We start from the raw sequence: 16,266 nt of genomic DNA on the forward strand, positions 1-16,266 counted from the left end.
CTGCTAGTGGTGGTAATAGTGTGGAAAAAGTTTTCTTGGCACACATGGGGCCATGAACATGACCGTGAGTTTAGCATACCTTAATGGCCTCCCTAGTCAGCAGATCTGAATCCACTACCGCACTCTTTGGAAGTGGTAGATGTGGGGATTTGCAGCATGAATAACAGGAAATGGAGGGTTTTACCCAGTATTAGTATGCCGTTTCTTCTCCTACAAGTTTATCCATGAAAATTGATTAGAGGCTCATTTATGCATTTCTGCAAATGGGACAAATTTATTGTTGGTCTTCCAGAGATTCATTAAGCAGGTTCTGAACTTAAATGTAATTTTAAGGTAATTTTGATATAGATATTTTCACCTGCAAATGAGTTTTTTCTACAGTTTAACAAATTGGTATATGTACACATATATTTATAAAATACATTAGTCTATATTTATAATAATAATATTGTTTCACAGTTCACCATACTTTCATTTTGGTTGTTCATTTAGAGTAGGTCTATCTATAAACTTTTTATTCTGAATCTATACACATGATATTTATTTCTGGCACTCACAATGTCTGTAAGCACACTGGTACATCTTTCAAGATATCAGAAATGATCTGTTAAGATAATTTAGTCATTGGATGGTACATGGTGGGGTAAATCATAGTTTAATCAAATTTTAGTAAATTTGATTTCATTTTCTTGGCTTTGCAATGTCTTATGTGTTTCCATCTCTAAAGCTTTACTTTCTTTTGCTTCTTTCTCATCTGGTTCCTGCTCATTGTTTTGCTTGAACTTGGCCTCAATCTCAGCAGGGTCGATGTAGGTGTAGAAATATGCCATTATTGAAAAGATTATACACACTGCCACTAACAGAGAAGCAAACAGCACATACTCTGCCCACTGTAAAAGCAACACACAAAACACAGTGTTAAATAAATCATCTTAAAGGTGATAAATAAGAAAGAACTTGCAGCAATGTTACATGAAATATTACATAGTTGTAATTTAAACATTACAGTATTTATTTTACTGGATACAATACCTTTTCTGGTAGCTTTGCCAGCTCTGCCACAATCAGCACAATGATGTTTCCCACAGCCACAGTTAAGAGCCAGCCGGCCTGCAGTACTGCCTTCATGTTGCTGGGGGCCTGTAGAGCAAGGGAAATCATTCAGCTCATACTGGATAACGTTTTTTACATCCAGATCTCTCTAATGTTACTTTGTGACAATGGCTGTTTATAAGCACTATACAAATCAAATTGAATTGAATTTTTCTCTGATATTCTTAGAATATGTGTTCTGGATATTTACATACTGATGCCAATGTTTTTAATTCGAACCTCATTTGAACAGGTTTCATTTACACACCTATATCTTGTTGTGAAGACATTAATTTAGCCAGACTATTATTAAACTAAAAAAAAGTGCAATGAGTTTTGGGTGATCTGCTATTGAACCTGTGAGTATGAGAATTCCAGGCCGGTGACAGAGAACACCACTTCTCCTGCAGTGATGAGGAAATACTGTGGGATCTGAAGGGCCATGTGCACAGTATTGGGCTGAATATCTTCCACTGTCACTACATTACCACACTACATACAGACCAAAGATACACCCGTTAGTTTACACAAATTTGGTAACATGGTGCAAGTTATGTTAGTTTCATATTCGTTTTAATATCCATCAGGACACATACATTTGATGTTATTAAGTAGTTAGATCACTTTATGTTAACTTGTTCCATCCAAAATACGTTCATTTGTTACTATATAGAAAAACACTGGGGTTCTCATAGTTATTTTTCTCAGTCCTGTTGAAGTGGCCATGAATGGCATCTAGGCAAAAGTGACCCCAGTGCTTCACATTTTCTTTCTGCACATTTTAGCATCAGACCACTTGTTCACACCACAACCTTTTTAGAACTCACACCCCAGCTATATAATTGGGCTGTGAACTATAGTGAAATACCAGAAATGTCTGGAGAAAAGGAAATCGAAGAGGAGAAAGAATTTTTTTGCAGAACCACTAAAACTAACTTGTGTTTCTTAGACCTATTTGTACCTCTCATGTAAGCGGTTGGCATAGCTAAAATACATGCACACACTTTATACACATTCTGGTCATTTTAATAGGAAGACCTGTATACTTGCTCATTTATGCAATTATCAGAAATCCTTGTGAGAGGTCAGAAGAAGTCTACAGTACCTCTGATAACCACTATTTACAACGGTGAGCAGAAAAGCATCGCAGAATGCACAACATGAACCTTGATGTGGAATCTGAGGCTACAGTGAGCACAGGTTCAACAAAACTGAACGGTTGAAGACAGTTGAGGAAAAATGTTGCCAATCTTCAACTGTCCAGTTTCAGTGAACTTGTCCCCACTGTAGATCCCTGTAGACCCCTGTTCTTGGCTGCCAGGAGTGGAACATGATGTGTTCTTCTAGTGTTGTAGCCCAAGGTTCAGCATAATGTGCAGTCTCAGATGCTTTTCTGCACACCACAGTTGTAAAAAGTAATTATTTGTGTTACTGCAGCCATCCTGTTAGCTAGAATCTGTCTAGACATGCTCCTCTGATCTCTCTTATCAACCAGATATTTCTGGCCACAGAACTGCTGCTCATTGGATGTTTTGTACCATTCTTTGTAAACTCTATAAACTGTTGTCTGTGAAAATCCCAGGAGATCAGCAGGGGTTTTTTTCAACCAATATTTGAACCAATATTTGTCTGGCACCAAAAGCAATGCCATGGTCAAAGTCACAAAGTTCATATTGTCCCCCATTTTGATGGTTGATGTGAACATTAACATTAAGCTCTTCATCTGTATCTGCATGATTTTATGCATTGCACTGCTGGCACATGATTGGCTGTCTCTATCAATCATGTAAACTGCTTATGGGTTGTTTGTGGGCTGTTTCAGAGGGGTCTGAGTTTATTTACTGCGTTCACATGTGCAAAAAAAATGCTGAGTCATTGATCTGAGACCAATTAGAATGCTAAAAATGGACCAAGGGTGAAAACACCTATATCCATGAGTCAAGCACAGGGTGTACATTTCAGAGTCATTTAAGAATAACAAACTTGATTACACACATTTTCATTCCAGATCAGTGTGCTGGGGATAAGGAAGGTGTACGCTCCTCCAAACCCAAACTGTGTTGAGAACTGACACGAATTCATACCGTCAGTGATGGTAAACTTCCGACTGATGGAAGAAAATACACAGCATGAGATTTCCTGTCCTGATAACAACAATATTTCTCATATAGATTTTCCAACATCAGACATAATTGAATAGGTGAACTTACGACCCCTGTGAAACCAGTGTGTTGTTTGAAACAGCTGATGGTTCGATGAGTGCAATGTTTGAAACATTCAATGCTGTTCTCATACCATTTACAAATCTGTTGAAAAGTAAAAAGAAGCAGCAGTTAATCATTAGATTTTTGTAGATTTTAATGGTTATTTCCCACATGTACAGAACACAGTAACAAAAATAGCATAGGACACTATGACAATAAGCTATCTATTTTTTTTGTTTAATAATTGTCTATACATTATATGTAATAAACAAAAGGGGATCCTATAGATAGCTAGAAGGTATGAATAACTTGAAGTAATTTAAGACTTCACTGACCTGACTGCATTGTTGCCTTGCTCTGGTTTGGCGGTTAAATCTTCTGTCTGAGCAAGCAGAGATTGTGTCACTTCATTTTAATTTAGAATTAAATTAGAGAGTCTCATAAATGAAACGAAAAGAATGACTTAATTCTTACCAGATACATGGCATTAGGATCAGAGGGGATAATGAGGGTATGACGCTGTCCCAAACTCAGGGTGAAGGCTTTATTGATCACAGGATTTGTGTTCAACAAAACTGTAATGTTTGGACTGTCAAAGGTCATGTAGTCCTTACTGGCCTGTAGTGAACATAAAGAGAAGGCTGCCAGTCTGTATTATTCACTATCTGGCCAAAAGTAATAGGACACCTCATCATCAAACCCATATGTGGGTCTTCCACAAACTATTACCATGAAGTTGCACATGAAGAACATGAAGAAGCACACAATGGTATAGGATGGCTTTGTATGCTGTAGTATAAAAACCCCACTGAATACCTTTGGGATGAATTAGGACGCTAACTTTGCACACTGATTCTCTCGACATCAGTGGCTGACCTCACTGAATTGGCAAATCCCCACAGCCATGCTCCAAAATCGAATGGAAAGCCTTACTAGGAGAGTGGAGGCTATTATAACATAAGGGGGACTAATTCTGTAATGACCATGGTTTTGGAATGGGCACATATGGATGTGATGGAGAGAGAGAGAGAGAGATAGAGAGAGAGAGAGAGAGAGAGAGAGAGAGAGAGAGAGAGAGAGAGAGAGGTGTGTGAATGTGTGTGTGTGTATGTTGTACCTTCAGGGATCCGAGCTGAACAATTGTATTGGGAGGGATGTTGACTTGGAGCTGAGCACTTCCCATGTTCACTACCTTCAGCTGAGTTTGTGTAGAGGATGGGAAAACTGGCAGTGTTTTCTGAATATAAGAATCTACATCAGTATATGGAAACTAAATAAGCATGGTTGAGGAATATTAAAACAAACTGTAAGTGTTTTCATTTTCTGGACATCCTATATAGGTTGCAGTATCTCAGTGTGTTCTTTGCTGATGTGATGTGAATCTAAATGACTGCCAGTTTAACACTCACATCGATCTGAATCTGGACCAGAGCTGCAGACACAAAAGCCATGGCAGCCAAAAACATCCCAACAGTCATTCTCTTCAAAGGGCTGTGGGGAAAGTTCAAACATTTACACTGCAGGCCAAAAGCTCAGAAGCAACAGTAACTTTGTCAAAGAACCTGAAATTTTTTATTTCTTCTCCTTAGAATGCGTTTATGTTCATAGAACAAAAGGGTTTGAGTAAATGAACTGCAACAATAATGTATGTCTGATTCTTAATTTATTTTTTCCTTATATTATACATTCGTCAAAACTACCTCTGGCATGCACCCTCAGATTCTCCTGAAGTCTAAATTAATCGAACCCATGTGTTAAATTAAGAGTTTCTAAATAACTGGTAAAAAAACCAAAAAACTGTTAATGTTAACTTTAGCTGTTAACAAATACTGAAAAGCCATACACATAATACCCTATAATATAATACATACAATAACATAATACACTCCTAAGACTCCTTTGGTTTGTCTCTCAGGAGAACCCTTAAAAGTTCTGTGTACAACGCTACAACAGAAGATTTCCATTCCAAAAAGGAAACCATTATCCATTAACTATAATAAGAACTTTTTTTGAATTATACATTATAGTAACTGTACAGTAACATCATTATAAATGGAATGCTTAGAATATTTTAAGAAAGGAAATTATTTGGTTAAAAAACTAAAACCTTAATGATTTCAACTAAAGAACACTTTAGGATCTAAATGAGACTTTTGAGTTAAATTCATTTATTAATTCTTTCATATTCAATAAACACTTTATCCTTATAACGGTTGTGGTGGAGCCGGAGGCTATCTGAGAAACACTGGGTGTTAGGTGGAAATACACACTGGATTGGGCGCCTGTACATTGCAGGGCACCATGCACACACACTCTAACACACCTGGGGGTAATTTAGAGTCGCCAATCCACCTAGTGACATTTCTTTGGGGGAGGTAGGAAGAAATCAGAGAATCTGAAAGAATCCTACGTAACTTTTGAAAACTGACAGCAACCCAAGCTTGAACCAGTAACCCTGGAGCTGTGAAGCAGGAATGCTACCCAATGCATCACCATCCCACCCATAAGTACATTTTATTTACTTGAAGAAAAAAAAAATAATAATAATCATATTTTGCATTCACAATTTTGGTCTGCAATCAGTGCAAAACAAATGGTTCCGGGAGTTAAACACTATTTTCAAGTTTGAAGAAGAGACTCTTACGTGAAGTTGAAGCCACACTTTCTGATGAGAGGATACACTATTCTGTCCATGATGGGCACCAGGGTGAGAATCAAAATGGGGTTCACTGTCTGCACAAGCCAAAGAAATGCTCAACAATGTAACCTGATGTGAAAATTCATTCAGCTCAGTTATACTGTGTTCATGTCTGATACAGAAATCATCACTTACCTGCATCTGATCCGGCTGCAGAACCAGTGTTCCCTGTAGGAACAAAAAAACAACAACAATAAAACAGCATCATTAGATGCTATTAAAAGTAGTAAGGAATATAAATCAATGAAAGAGCAAGCTCCTATATTTTATAATTCAGTTCCATTCAGTACTCTGAATATACTGAATTTAGAGTATTTAGTTAAACAACTCACAAAGGTCCCATCCATGGTGGTGGCTTGGAGGGTCCAACGGGAGCCCTGTAGACCAAATCACAACAATACTTATTTTCTGAGGGCTTTTCAGTACTACATTATAGAGAATCGGCTGTTTAATACACTAATCATCATGGCCCGAAGTGGTAAAAGTACCCAAACTCTCTACTGAGGTAAAAATGCAATTACTCATCCAAGAAAATATTCTTGTAAAAGTTGAAGTACAGTCTCAAATTCTTCACTCGACATAAAATAGAAAAGCATCAACACTTAGATTCAATTAAAGTAAAGTACAATAAAGATTCACAAAAGAAAAAGCCTCAAATCACACACTGATTAAGTTACTGGTGGTGAATCAGTGCCTCATTCACCAAGGGTTGTGGGAAAATTTTTTTTATAAGGCTAATTACCAACAGTTTTTATTCCTAATCTCTTAAATATTAGCTAGCATTATAATAACTCTGACAGTACAAACTAGCTGAATGCCAATAGCTAGTTGTCAAAATACAAACTGCTTCAATAAATACAAAATATATGTAGCAAACAGATTGCATTGATTGGTATAGGGGGCTCATTCTTGCTGTTAAATTTAATATTTGTTAGGAATTTAGATGTTATCTTATGATCTTACATATTTAGTGATGTAGTGAGTAGAAAGTAGATGTTTCTTTTGATATATAGTCAAAAAAAATTAGGTAAAAATCAAATCTCAAATAAATACTTCAAAACCAGCTTTAAGTATATTTAAGATCTAAGTAAATGTCAGTAAGGTGTTAATGTTACCTTTTGGTCAAATAGAGTCCAGAACATTGGGAGAGGGATGTAGAGGAACAGCACTTTGAGCACCATCTTAATCTGAGCAATGAGGAGTTTCTGTAGCGAACAAGACAGAGTACAATGTTGCAGGTATATGAAGGAGTAGTAACTATACAAATGTTTTATAAGTAAGGAACAAAATAATGGGACATGCAGTGACAAGGTGGTGTCATGTAGAAGGTTGTAACCACCATGAAGTCGAATTATTTTCCTATAACACCATGTCCTGAAGTATTTTACTTGTTCTTTACCACAGCAATTTGCCAACAATCACATTTTCTTTATTAATTAATGAACAATATGTCATACTATCTAACAGTTGATAGTTACATTTAATGTTATAAAATGTCCATGAACCAGGTTAGTTCCTGTTCTCACTAACAGCTCTAATCAGTTATTCTAGCCTGTGACTGCAAAGCCCTCTGTCCTGAAGACTTTCCTGTGTCAGAAAACACAAAGTTACAGCTAGACCACTGACTGTTAACATGCTAATACTAGAGACATCTTCCAAAATTGCTAAGTAGTTGTCTCCTCACAGAAAGAGTCATAATATCAATGATACACACAGATTTTTTTTGTTTTTGCTCTGTTTATGTGGAGCATCTGCCATACAAGTTCCTGTATAAAATGTATATGTAAAATGTAATGTATACTATAGAAAAGACATTATTAGATGTTTTAGAACGAATGCATTAATATAAATTTTGCTAATCAGAATCGAGAAATCAACAGCGCTGTGGTATAATAAGGCATATGAAGTGTTGCATTGATAAGTGGGAGAATGAAATACAAATAGAAACAAAAGAGAAGTAGAGGGTGAACTTACATCATATTTCTCATCAGCCCAGTCCAGCCAGTGCTCTCTCTTTGGGTATTTACTGCTCCTGTGATTGAAACGGTTCTTAACAGCAAACTAGGAAGAGAACACAGATGCTTACTTGTTGCAACATTCAGGTAAAGAATCGAAAGATTTGAGGATTTTTTGAGGCTAGCTGTCTCTTAAAGCTTTTCTCTGTGCACACAAGTAATGCTAGTAATAGAAACATCTCAGTGTAACATACTTACCCCAATGCACTTAGACACATCCAGCATAATGTTGCCCTTGGGTGCGGCTTTAACATACATACCACTGCCAGCAATGAACACAACTGCAGATATACAGAACACACATGCCCTTAACTTTTCTTGTGATTTGCCTGTACACAACAATCTTCTACTCTGGGGACAACATTTGATTAATCCAGACCAGAATGAAACTGAGGTCACCATGAGTGAGATTCTAAGAGTCTAATCCATATACAAGCCAAACATATATTATATATATATATCATATATATATGTGTGTGTGTGTGTGCATGTGTGTGTGTGTGTATACACACACACACACACACACATACATATAAATGTACATAATGTACATACATATATAATAAATATATATATATATATAAATATATATAATAAATGTACACACATATACACACACACACACACACACACACACACACACACACACATATATATATATATATATATATATATATATATATATATATATATATATATATATATATATAATAAATGTACATACATATACACACACACACACACACACACACACATATATATATATATATATATATATATATATATATATATATATATATATATATATATATATATATATATATATATATATACATACACACACACATACATACATATACATATATGTATACATGTGAATTTGCTTGTTCAGTCAGAATAAGAAACTCACCCAGAGAGACCACCATGAGGGCTGCAGGAACACCAAAAGCCAGCGGGTAGCATTTCTGTGTACTGTGAATACCACACTCCTGACCTGTGCACATATTTGCACAAACACACAAATTACAATGAGGTCAATAAGGTCGTTATTGATTCTTTTACACCTGGGATGTGAATATGTTATACCTCGGAGTATGGGGGTGATGAGAGTGGAGAGGAGACTGCCAGCATTAATACACAGGTAGAACACAGAGAAAAACGTACTTCTCTGCCTTGTCTGCAAAACCAAGAGAACAAGGAAAGCAGTTTTGTCTGTACTAAACACACAATTACAGCTTAATGTATAAGTGCAGACAAAATCTTTTTGTGTATTAAAAGAAGGTGTGCATTAATGGTCACACCTGGTGGTCCTTAAACTGATCTCCTCCAAACGCAGACACACAGGGTTTGATGCCACCTGTACCAAGAGCGATGAGAATCAGCCCTATCATTGCCAAGGCACTACAACAGGAACAAAAACACACTGTTATTAAATAGAAATTATCAGGTTGCAGTGTTACAAATGATGTAATAAGACATGTCAATGGGAAGGCTGCCACTCACACATGCACTGTCATATTGTCTGGTGTGCCATCTCTGTTTGTGTCGGTGATGTCTTGAATAGCACTGACTGCCATGACGATCTGGCCGATGGCATACACAATGGACAGGTAGATGATGGTTCTGCATAAAGAAATTGTCAGGACAGATTGGAAATACTCTCACTACTGGTTGTTATTTGGTCAGTCTTGGTGCATCTTTATTATTATTTATTAATGAAGTCCTGCCCTAAAAATGGTTAAACAGGCACTCACTTAAACTTTCCAAGCCAGGAGTCAGCCACGATGGCGCCTAGTATGGGAGTCAAGTAGCACAGGGCCACAAAAGCGTGATAGATGGAGGTGGCGAGGTCATCATCCCAACGCAGGAAGTACCTGAAGTACAGCACCAGCACCGCTAGGAGGAAACAAAATGTTTGTCCTACTATCCAATTGACATAATTAAGACTTAAGCAAAATGTTCCCACAAGGTCATAAATGTAATCTGTAACTGTTATATAACTGACCAAGATATATATATATAAAAAAAAACAGTACCCCCACCCCAGCTTTCTTTGTACTCCAATTTTGTGCAAGTCAGAACAATTAAATACTTTCTCACGGTTGCATTGTGATTTTATGCTGTTGGTCACTGAAAGTATTATTGTTTTATTAAAGCCATTATTATTCCAATAACTGCACTGCACATTTCGCTGTTCTCTTACCACGCATTCCATAGTAGGAGAACCTCTCACAAAACTCGTTGACAACGATGAAAAATATACTGACTGGATAACCACAGCATTCCATGCTCTGCACGCACGCACGCACGCACGCACACACACGCACACACACACACACACACACACAGAGACAGACATATTATATCAGACTGGCTAAAATGTGATGAAAGTAAAATCTATAAAACACAGGTTCCCAGCTTTGTTCCTGGAGTACCCCCTAACCTGCACAGTTTAGTGTTTTCTCTGCTCTAACACACCTGGAAAAAAAAAAAAAAAACCCTAATCAGCTAACTAACAACCCTTCCTGAGATTCAGTGGGTGTGTTAGAGCAGGAAAAACACTAAAATGCACAGGACAGCAATTACTCCAGCACCAGGTCTGGGAACTTAAACGTAAATGAATACATGTTGTCCAGCAGGTGGCAGCTGAGTTCCTGATATTTGTGGATTCTTTAAAAGCTCTGCTACAGGTGAGACACCCTTCCTCCCACATTCACTAGTGAACCAAAGGTACACTGTGCCTTCAAATGGTGATCATAAGATTATTTACTGCATCTATGTAAAACCCAACGGTGAAGTCAACTTGATTATTCAACCCAGATTTATAGTGTCATTTAGCAGCTGCTTCAGGGCATTAACTGCAAGGATTCTGTAAATAAACACAAGCACTCTGCAGCTATGTAACATAAATGTTTCATTTTCTAATTACTTGAAATCTGTGAGTAATGCAACCAAAGTAATAAATGATGTTCCAGGTTTTGTGCGGTATAATTAAGTGCACTTAGTATACTGTATGTCTATAAATTAGCCTTATTGCAGTTTACAGCTATCATTTTTGATAGAAATCTAAATCTGTTTATACAGACGGTTATTAGATAAGGGCTCTACTGGTTTAATCTAGTCAAACTCTTAAGCAGCTGAGTAAACACAACAGCCCCATCAACATTAACACTGTTTTCTAAAATGAATGAATTGAAAAATGAAGAAAATAAAGAAGTAGATCTACGGCGTATTGCTGAGAGAAATTTGGATTAGAATACAACATTTCGATAGTTTCAGAGACAGCACTGTTCTGACCTTCTTTGGTTTCTCATCACCGCTCTTCTCTTTGACTGTCAAATCAATAAGATTGAGCTACATCAGTATAAATGCATTACAAACATTAAATACAAATCATAACAATACATAATAACGATACGTGAGCTTACCCGTCATGGTTGCGTGTGATACCTGCTGAGAGGCAGTGGATGAAAAGACCTGTGTGTCTACACAACTCGCAGTGTAAAGGTGAAACGTTGCTCATTAGAGTGGACTGTGGCCCTGTTTATTAGCCCTTTTTCCTGAACATACAAGCACAGGGAGTGATGGAGGGGGTGTGAGAGAGAGAATAGTAGTTCAAATTAATTAGGACCCTTTTTTATTTCTTGAAAATGGAATATAATAGGCCTAAGCAACGACAAAAACAATCAGAAATGTTTGTTCCAACAAGCAAATTAATACAGCAGACGAAATACATGGGATGATTAAAAAAAAAAGACAGCAACCATTTGTACCGTTGAAAAGAAAAAGCCAGGTCCTTTACGCACTAGAGTAGTGCAGAAGGGCAGTGAGGTAGTGGTGGTAGTTTCCAAGTTTATATGAAGTTTATATATCAAGTTTAAGTTCATATGGTGTTTACATGATCTAGGAAGGGTTGCTGGATTTTGGTGAATTTATTATAAAAATTCAAAAGATAGAACAGAGTTGATCAAAGTCCATGTATCTTTTATCCAGTGGGTGTTAGCAGGATGGATAAAGCTGGACAATAATAGAAGGAAGAATATCGTTGGAACTCAGACGATGTAAAATGATACTGTCTAATGGAAATTAACAGGACCGTAATAACACCAACACATTCAGGGTCAATGTTCAGGAAGATATGAATCTCTCACACTAAGGCACTTGACTGAAAAATTTACGCTCTAGATCTCCATGATCATAATATGTAGATGAATTATAAACTTTTTCATGGACATCATCATCATCATCATCATCATCAACACCACCACCAACAATAATAATGACACACGTGGTTATTTATGTGGGGAATACGGTTCATCTAGAAGAAGAAGAAGCCTTTATTGGTCACATATACATTACAGCACAGTGAAATTTTTTCTTCGCATATCCAGCTTGGTAGGAAGTTGGGGTCAGAGCGTAGGGTCAGCCATGATACGGCGCCCCTGGAGCAGAGAGGGTTAAGGGCCTCGCTCAAGGGCCCAACAGTGGCAGCTTGGCAGTGCTTGGGCTTGAACCCTTGACCTTCTAAACAAAGCAATGCTCAAATTTAATTATAATATTTTAAGGACTTGTTAAGCAGCAGCTAAAATGATTTAGGTGCCAAATTGTATGAATATTTAAAATGTTAAACAACATACAGGAAACAATGTTAAAATAGTGACATTTATTTCAAACAGGAACAGTTTTCATACAGTAGAACAGTGACTTTCTATTAAATAGAGATTGAAAAAAAAATCACCATTGTGAATATAAAAAAGCATTTGATAAACATTTAAAGGAACACTAATGTGGTAAATGTGTCTGCTCCTTCAGTGGCTCCTCTCCTCAACTCTTTGGCAAGAAGTAATAACACCATGCTTACAGTGTATCAAACACAGCAAGAGCTCAGCTTGCTTCATATTGCACTCTGTTCAGATATTTATACACATAATATCATGGCTTTAAAAATATCTCCATCTGAGACATTAAAGTGATTTGTGTCTGTGTTTGATGCTTAGGTTTGTGTATGCCATCACATATTTTTCTTCTCATTTAAAACAGAGAAAAGCAAAGCTAAATTCAAAATAAAGCGGCCAAGCAGACCATCTGTAAGACATCTGAAACTGAAATTCTGTACATATGGTATTACTATGGAGTTTTAAGTTAGAAATAACAAACAAAGAGCAAGAAACAAATCAGTAATAATGATTTTAAAAAAACACTTGGCAGATGATGGGTAAATAACATGTAAAAAGTCTCCACAGGAAACAGTAACTCAGATTCCCAGTCAGAATGGGATAGAAACTAAATAAAAAAAATCCTTAAAAATATATGTTTACCCAAACCAAGCTAATAGGTCACATACTGCTACGCTATACTCTATTCCAGGGTCACTATTAGGGACACTCATGGAACAGGGATTCTCCTCTGGGTTTTAAGGACAGAGAAATGGAGAAACAAATGGGGGGGGAAAAACATTGACAGAAGACCTCATCTTGCTGTTAAGAGTTGTGTGTGAACGCAGTCATGCACCAAATGTAAAAGGTTGCAGGGCTAAGCTGAGTGCAGGGTGAAGCTCAGACCACAGAAGAGGAGGTGGGCATGCCCTGGATGCTGGCTGCAGTGGGAGTGCCACTGATGGCATTGAAGATGTGAAGGGAGTCAGGCAGGGGACTCTTCATGACGTCCTCTACAGGAGAGATCTACAGAGAGAGAGAGAGAGAGAGAGAGAGAGAGAGAGAGAGAGAGAGAGAGAGTGTATTGTCTTAATAAGAAATCAGAATTTAAGAGTCTGCTGTAATACAGAATATGAAATTCAGATGAGTTACCATCCAATCTGGTCATGTAAGCAGAGGAGAAAAAGAGAGAAGATAATGTTAGATATGGTCACATTATTGGTTTACAGGTCAAAGATGAGGGCTTCCAAAATACAGAAAAAGGAATGTGAGGTGGTCTGGGAAAACCACTTGGAGGTTAGTGTGACTGAATGCTTGCATATTACAAGAAACACGAAAAAATCATGTTCTGCCTGTAATATAATTTGACACCTAAATTTTAAGAAACCATAAATACAACCCAATTCCAAAAAAGTTGGGACGCTGTGTAAAAAGTAAATAAATGTAAATAAAAACAGCATGCAATGATTTGCAAATCTCATAAACCCATGTTATTCACAACAGAACATAGAAAACATATCAAATGTTTAAACTGAGGAAATGTACCATTTAAAGGAAAAAATACGGTAATTTTGAATTTGATGGCCACAACACGTCTCAAAAAAGTTGGAACGGGGGCAACAAAAGGCTGGAAATGTAAGTGTTACTAAAAAGAAACAGCTGGAGGAACATTTCGCAACTAATTAGGTTAATTAGCAACAGGTCAGTAACATGATTTGGTATAAAAAGAGTATCTTAGAGAGTCAGAGCTTTTCAAAAGTAAAGATGGGATGGAATCTGGATGGAAGCATATGTTGCTCTAAAACCTGTATATACCTTCATGTTCAGACAAATATTTTGTTAACTCTGCCAACAAACATAGTTCCCAAAGAAGCCACATCTGGATAGAGTGTTGTGATGCAACACACAGGCTGACTGTAGTAAGTGGACTAAGGGTCTCAATTTAATGAACTATTGCTAGAATTGGAATTTTATGTAGCAAACAGAGACAAGTATGATATAGAGAAATGTTCCAGTGCTGTTATACTATATATCAGTACACAACACTGCCTGTCCAAATGAATGGACCGGAACTAACGGTTGTAAAATTCTGCATTTTAGAATGTTCTTACTTGTGAATTTTTTTTTAAAACCGGCAACACCTTTAATAGCAAACAGAAAAGTAAAAGTGGAATAATATCATATAGCAAGCATGCATATTAATAAACTATTATGGGATGCAAAAAAAGCCATGTCTCATGTTTGACCCACAAGTAATATTAATCATTTATATATAGTGTCCTCAACTAATATTGGCACCCTTGGTAATTTTAATATATTTCTGTTTAAATGCTTATCTTTCTCACCTGTTTTTTTATTTATTATCTATTTATTTTATTTAAAGTGCACCTATTATGCTTTTTCAGATATTACCTTTCATGTAGTGTGTTATAGAACTGTTTGTGAATGTAAAAAGTCTGTTTTTTCTGTTTCAGTCTGTTTTTTTTTGCATTCACTGTTTGTGAATGCAAAGTTTAAAAAAATCAAAGTGCACGACAAATGGAGTTATTGACTCCCAAAAAAAATAACAGATTCTGAACAGCTGAAACGAGTTGTCAGTAATTCCAGACTTTACTTCCTGTACTAACCTAAATAGGTTTGTAACAAAAATCCCCGCCTCTGGTCTTCACCGGCTGCATGCGAACAACGTGTATTTTGACTCGCCCTACAACTACAGTTGAGGTTGAGTCATGAAAGAGTTATGTTCGTGTCTAGAAGACGCTGTTTTCTGCACTGCAAAAGCGAAACCACTTTGTAAGGACTCCCAAAGGATGAGGATGTAAAGTGTCAGTGGTTAGAGTTCATTTTAAAACGATACCACCGACTTTCATTTGTGTTCATTTCACTGACGACTGCTTCTCAAATCTAGCTGAAGTCAACATGGGATTTGATAAATGATTATTCATTAAACATGGGGCTGTACCCACTTTATTTGGACCATCTTGTGAGTCTGGATCACAACCTGTAAGTATGATTAATTATTTATGTATATATTTTCTACTGAGTGTTCCAAATGCGTTTTTTTGTGTTAGCTAACACGGCTGTTAGCCTGTTAGCTGTTAGCCTCTGCTAACTGGCTAACTGACGTTATTGCCAAACTACAAATAAACTTACCAGTTAAACGTCCTGTTCTTGTCGTGCTTGTGATGGTGGTTCCGGTTGATCTTCCGATGTATCAATATCGGACTTGGGCTCAAATTGATAAGGTAAAACCGACATTATTACTAAGCTGAAATTCAGATACGGTAGTGGGTGTTTCCTTTCCGAAATGCACTGTAAGCGGTAGACCAATCACAACAGACTGGGACATCTGACCAATCAGAGCAGAGTAGGCTCTCTGAAAGGAGGAGTTTAGAGTGAACGGATCCTTGAAGGAGTCATTTGTGACACCGAGAAAAAGAGGTGGTGATGCAATGTAAATTATGGGAAAATTAAAGTGTTTTTTGACCTTGGATGCATGTAAACCTATTGTATGAGACCTCTCAAACAAAATTAGGCACGTTTATATAGCATAATAGGTGCACTTTAATCTTCAGTGTAACAGACTAGGTAAAACCACCTGA

The 16,266-nt window shown here is 36.9% G+C and overlaps 2 protein-coding genes across 12 annotated transcripts in view; both read right to left on the bottom strand.

The window, feature by feature from the left end:
- Nucleotides 1–246: 246 nt before the first annotated feature.
- Nucleotides 247–11,406, bottom strand: slc15a1a (solute carrier family 15 member 1a). Of its 5 annotated transcripts, XM_053627090.1 has the most exons (22): nucleotides 11,307–11,406; nucleotides 10,213–10,300; nucleotides 9,764–9,905; nucleotides 9,513–9,632; nucleotides 9,311–9,410; nucleotides 9,096–9,186; nucleotides 8,920–9,003; nucleotides 8,208–8,290; nucleotides 7,969–8,055; nucleotides 7,110–7,199; nucleotides 6,327–6,371; nucleotides 6,130–6,162; nucleotides 5,941–6,029; nucleotides 4,706–4,787; nucleotides 4,414–4,533; nucleotides 3,771–3,914; nucleotides 3,632–3,678; nucleotides 3,303–3,398; nucleotides 3,088–3,199; nucleotides 1,450–1,584; nucleotides 1,033–1,140; nucleotides 247–890 (listed from the first exon to the last, which is right to left on the bottom strand). In XM_053627090.1, the coding sequence occupies exons 2-22, from the start codon at nucleotides 10,295–10,297 to the stop codon at nucleotides 660–662; spliced, it is 2,124 nt and encodes a 707-aa protein (XP_053483065.1). In that variant the 5' UTR covers nucleotides 10,298–10,300; nucleotides 11,307–11,406; the 3' UTR covers nucleotides 247–659. The 5 variants fall into 5 exon arrangements, with proteins under 5 accessions (XP_053483065.1, XP_053483063.1, XP_053483066.1 ...); XM_053627088.1 differs by having other exon boundaries at nucleotides 9,764–10,300; XM_053627091.1 differs by having other exon boundaries at nucleotides 10,213–11,406.
- A 1,251-nt stretch (nucleotides 11,407–12,657) lies between these two features.
- Nucleotides 12,658–16,266, bottom strand: part of zmp:0000001200 (dedicator of cytokinesis protein 9) — a 96,730-nt gene continuing 93,121 nt past the window's right edge. For all 7 annotated transcript variants that reach the window (XM_053627094.1, XM_053627093.1, XM_053627096.1 and 4 more), the window contains one exon: nucleotides 12,658–13,690. In XM_053627094.1, the coding sequence (XP_053483069.1) occupies nucleotides 13,565–13,690 (126 nt within the window). In that variant the 3' untranslated portion in view covers nucleotides 12,658–13,564. The remainder of the gene's footprint in view (nucleotides 13,691–16,266) is intronic.

This window comes from Ictalurus furcatus, chromosome 6 (genome assembly GCF_023375685.1).
Source record: "Ictalurus furcatus strain D&B chromosome 6, Billie_1.0, whole genome shotgun sequence".
Taxonomy (NCBI): Eukaryota; Metazoa; Chordata; class Actinopteri; order Siluriformes; family Ictaluridae; genus Ictalurus; species Ictalurus furcatus.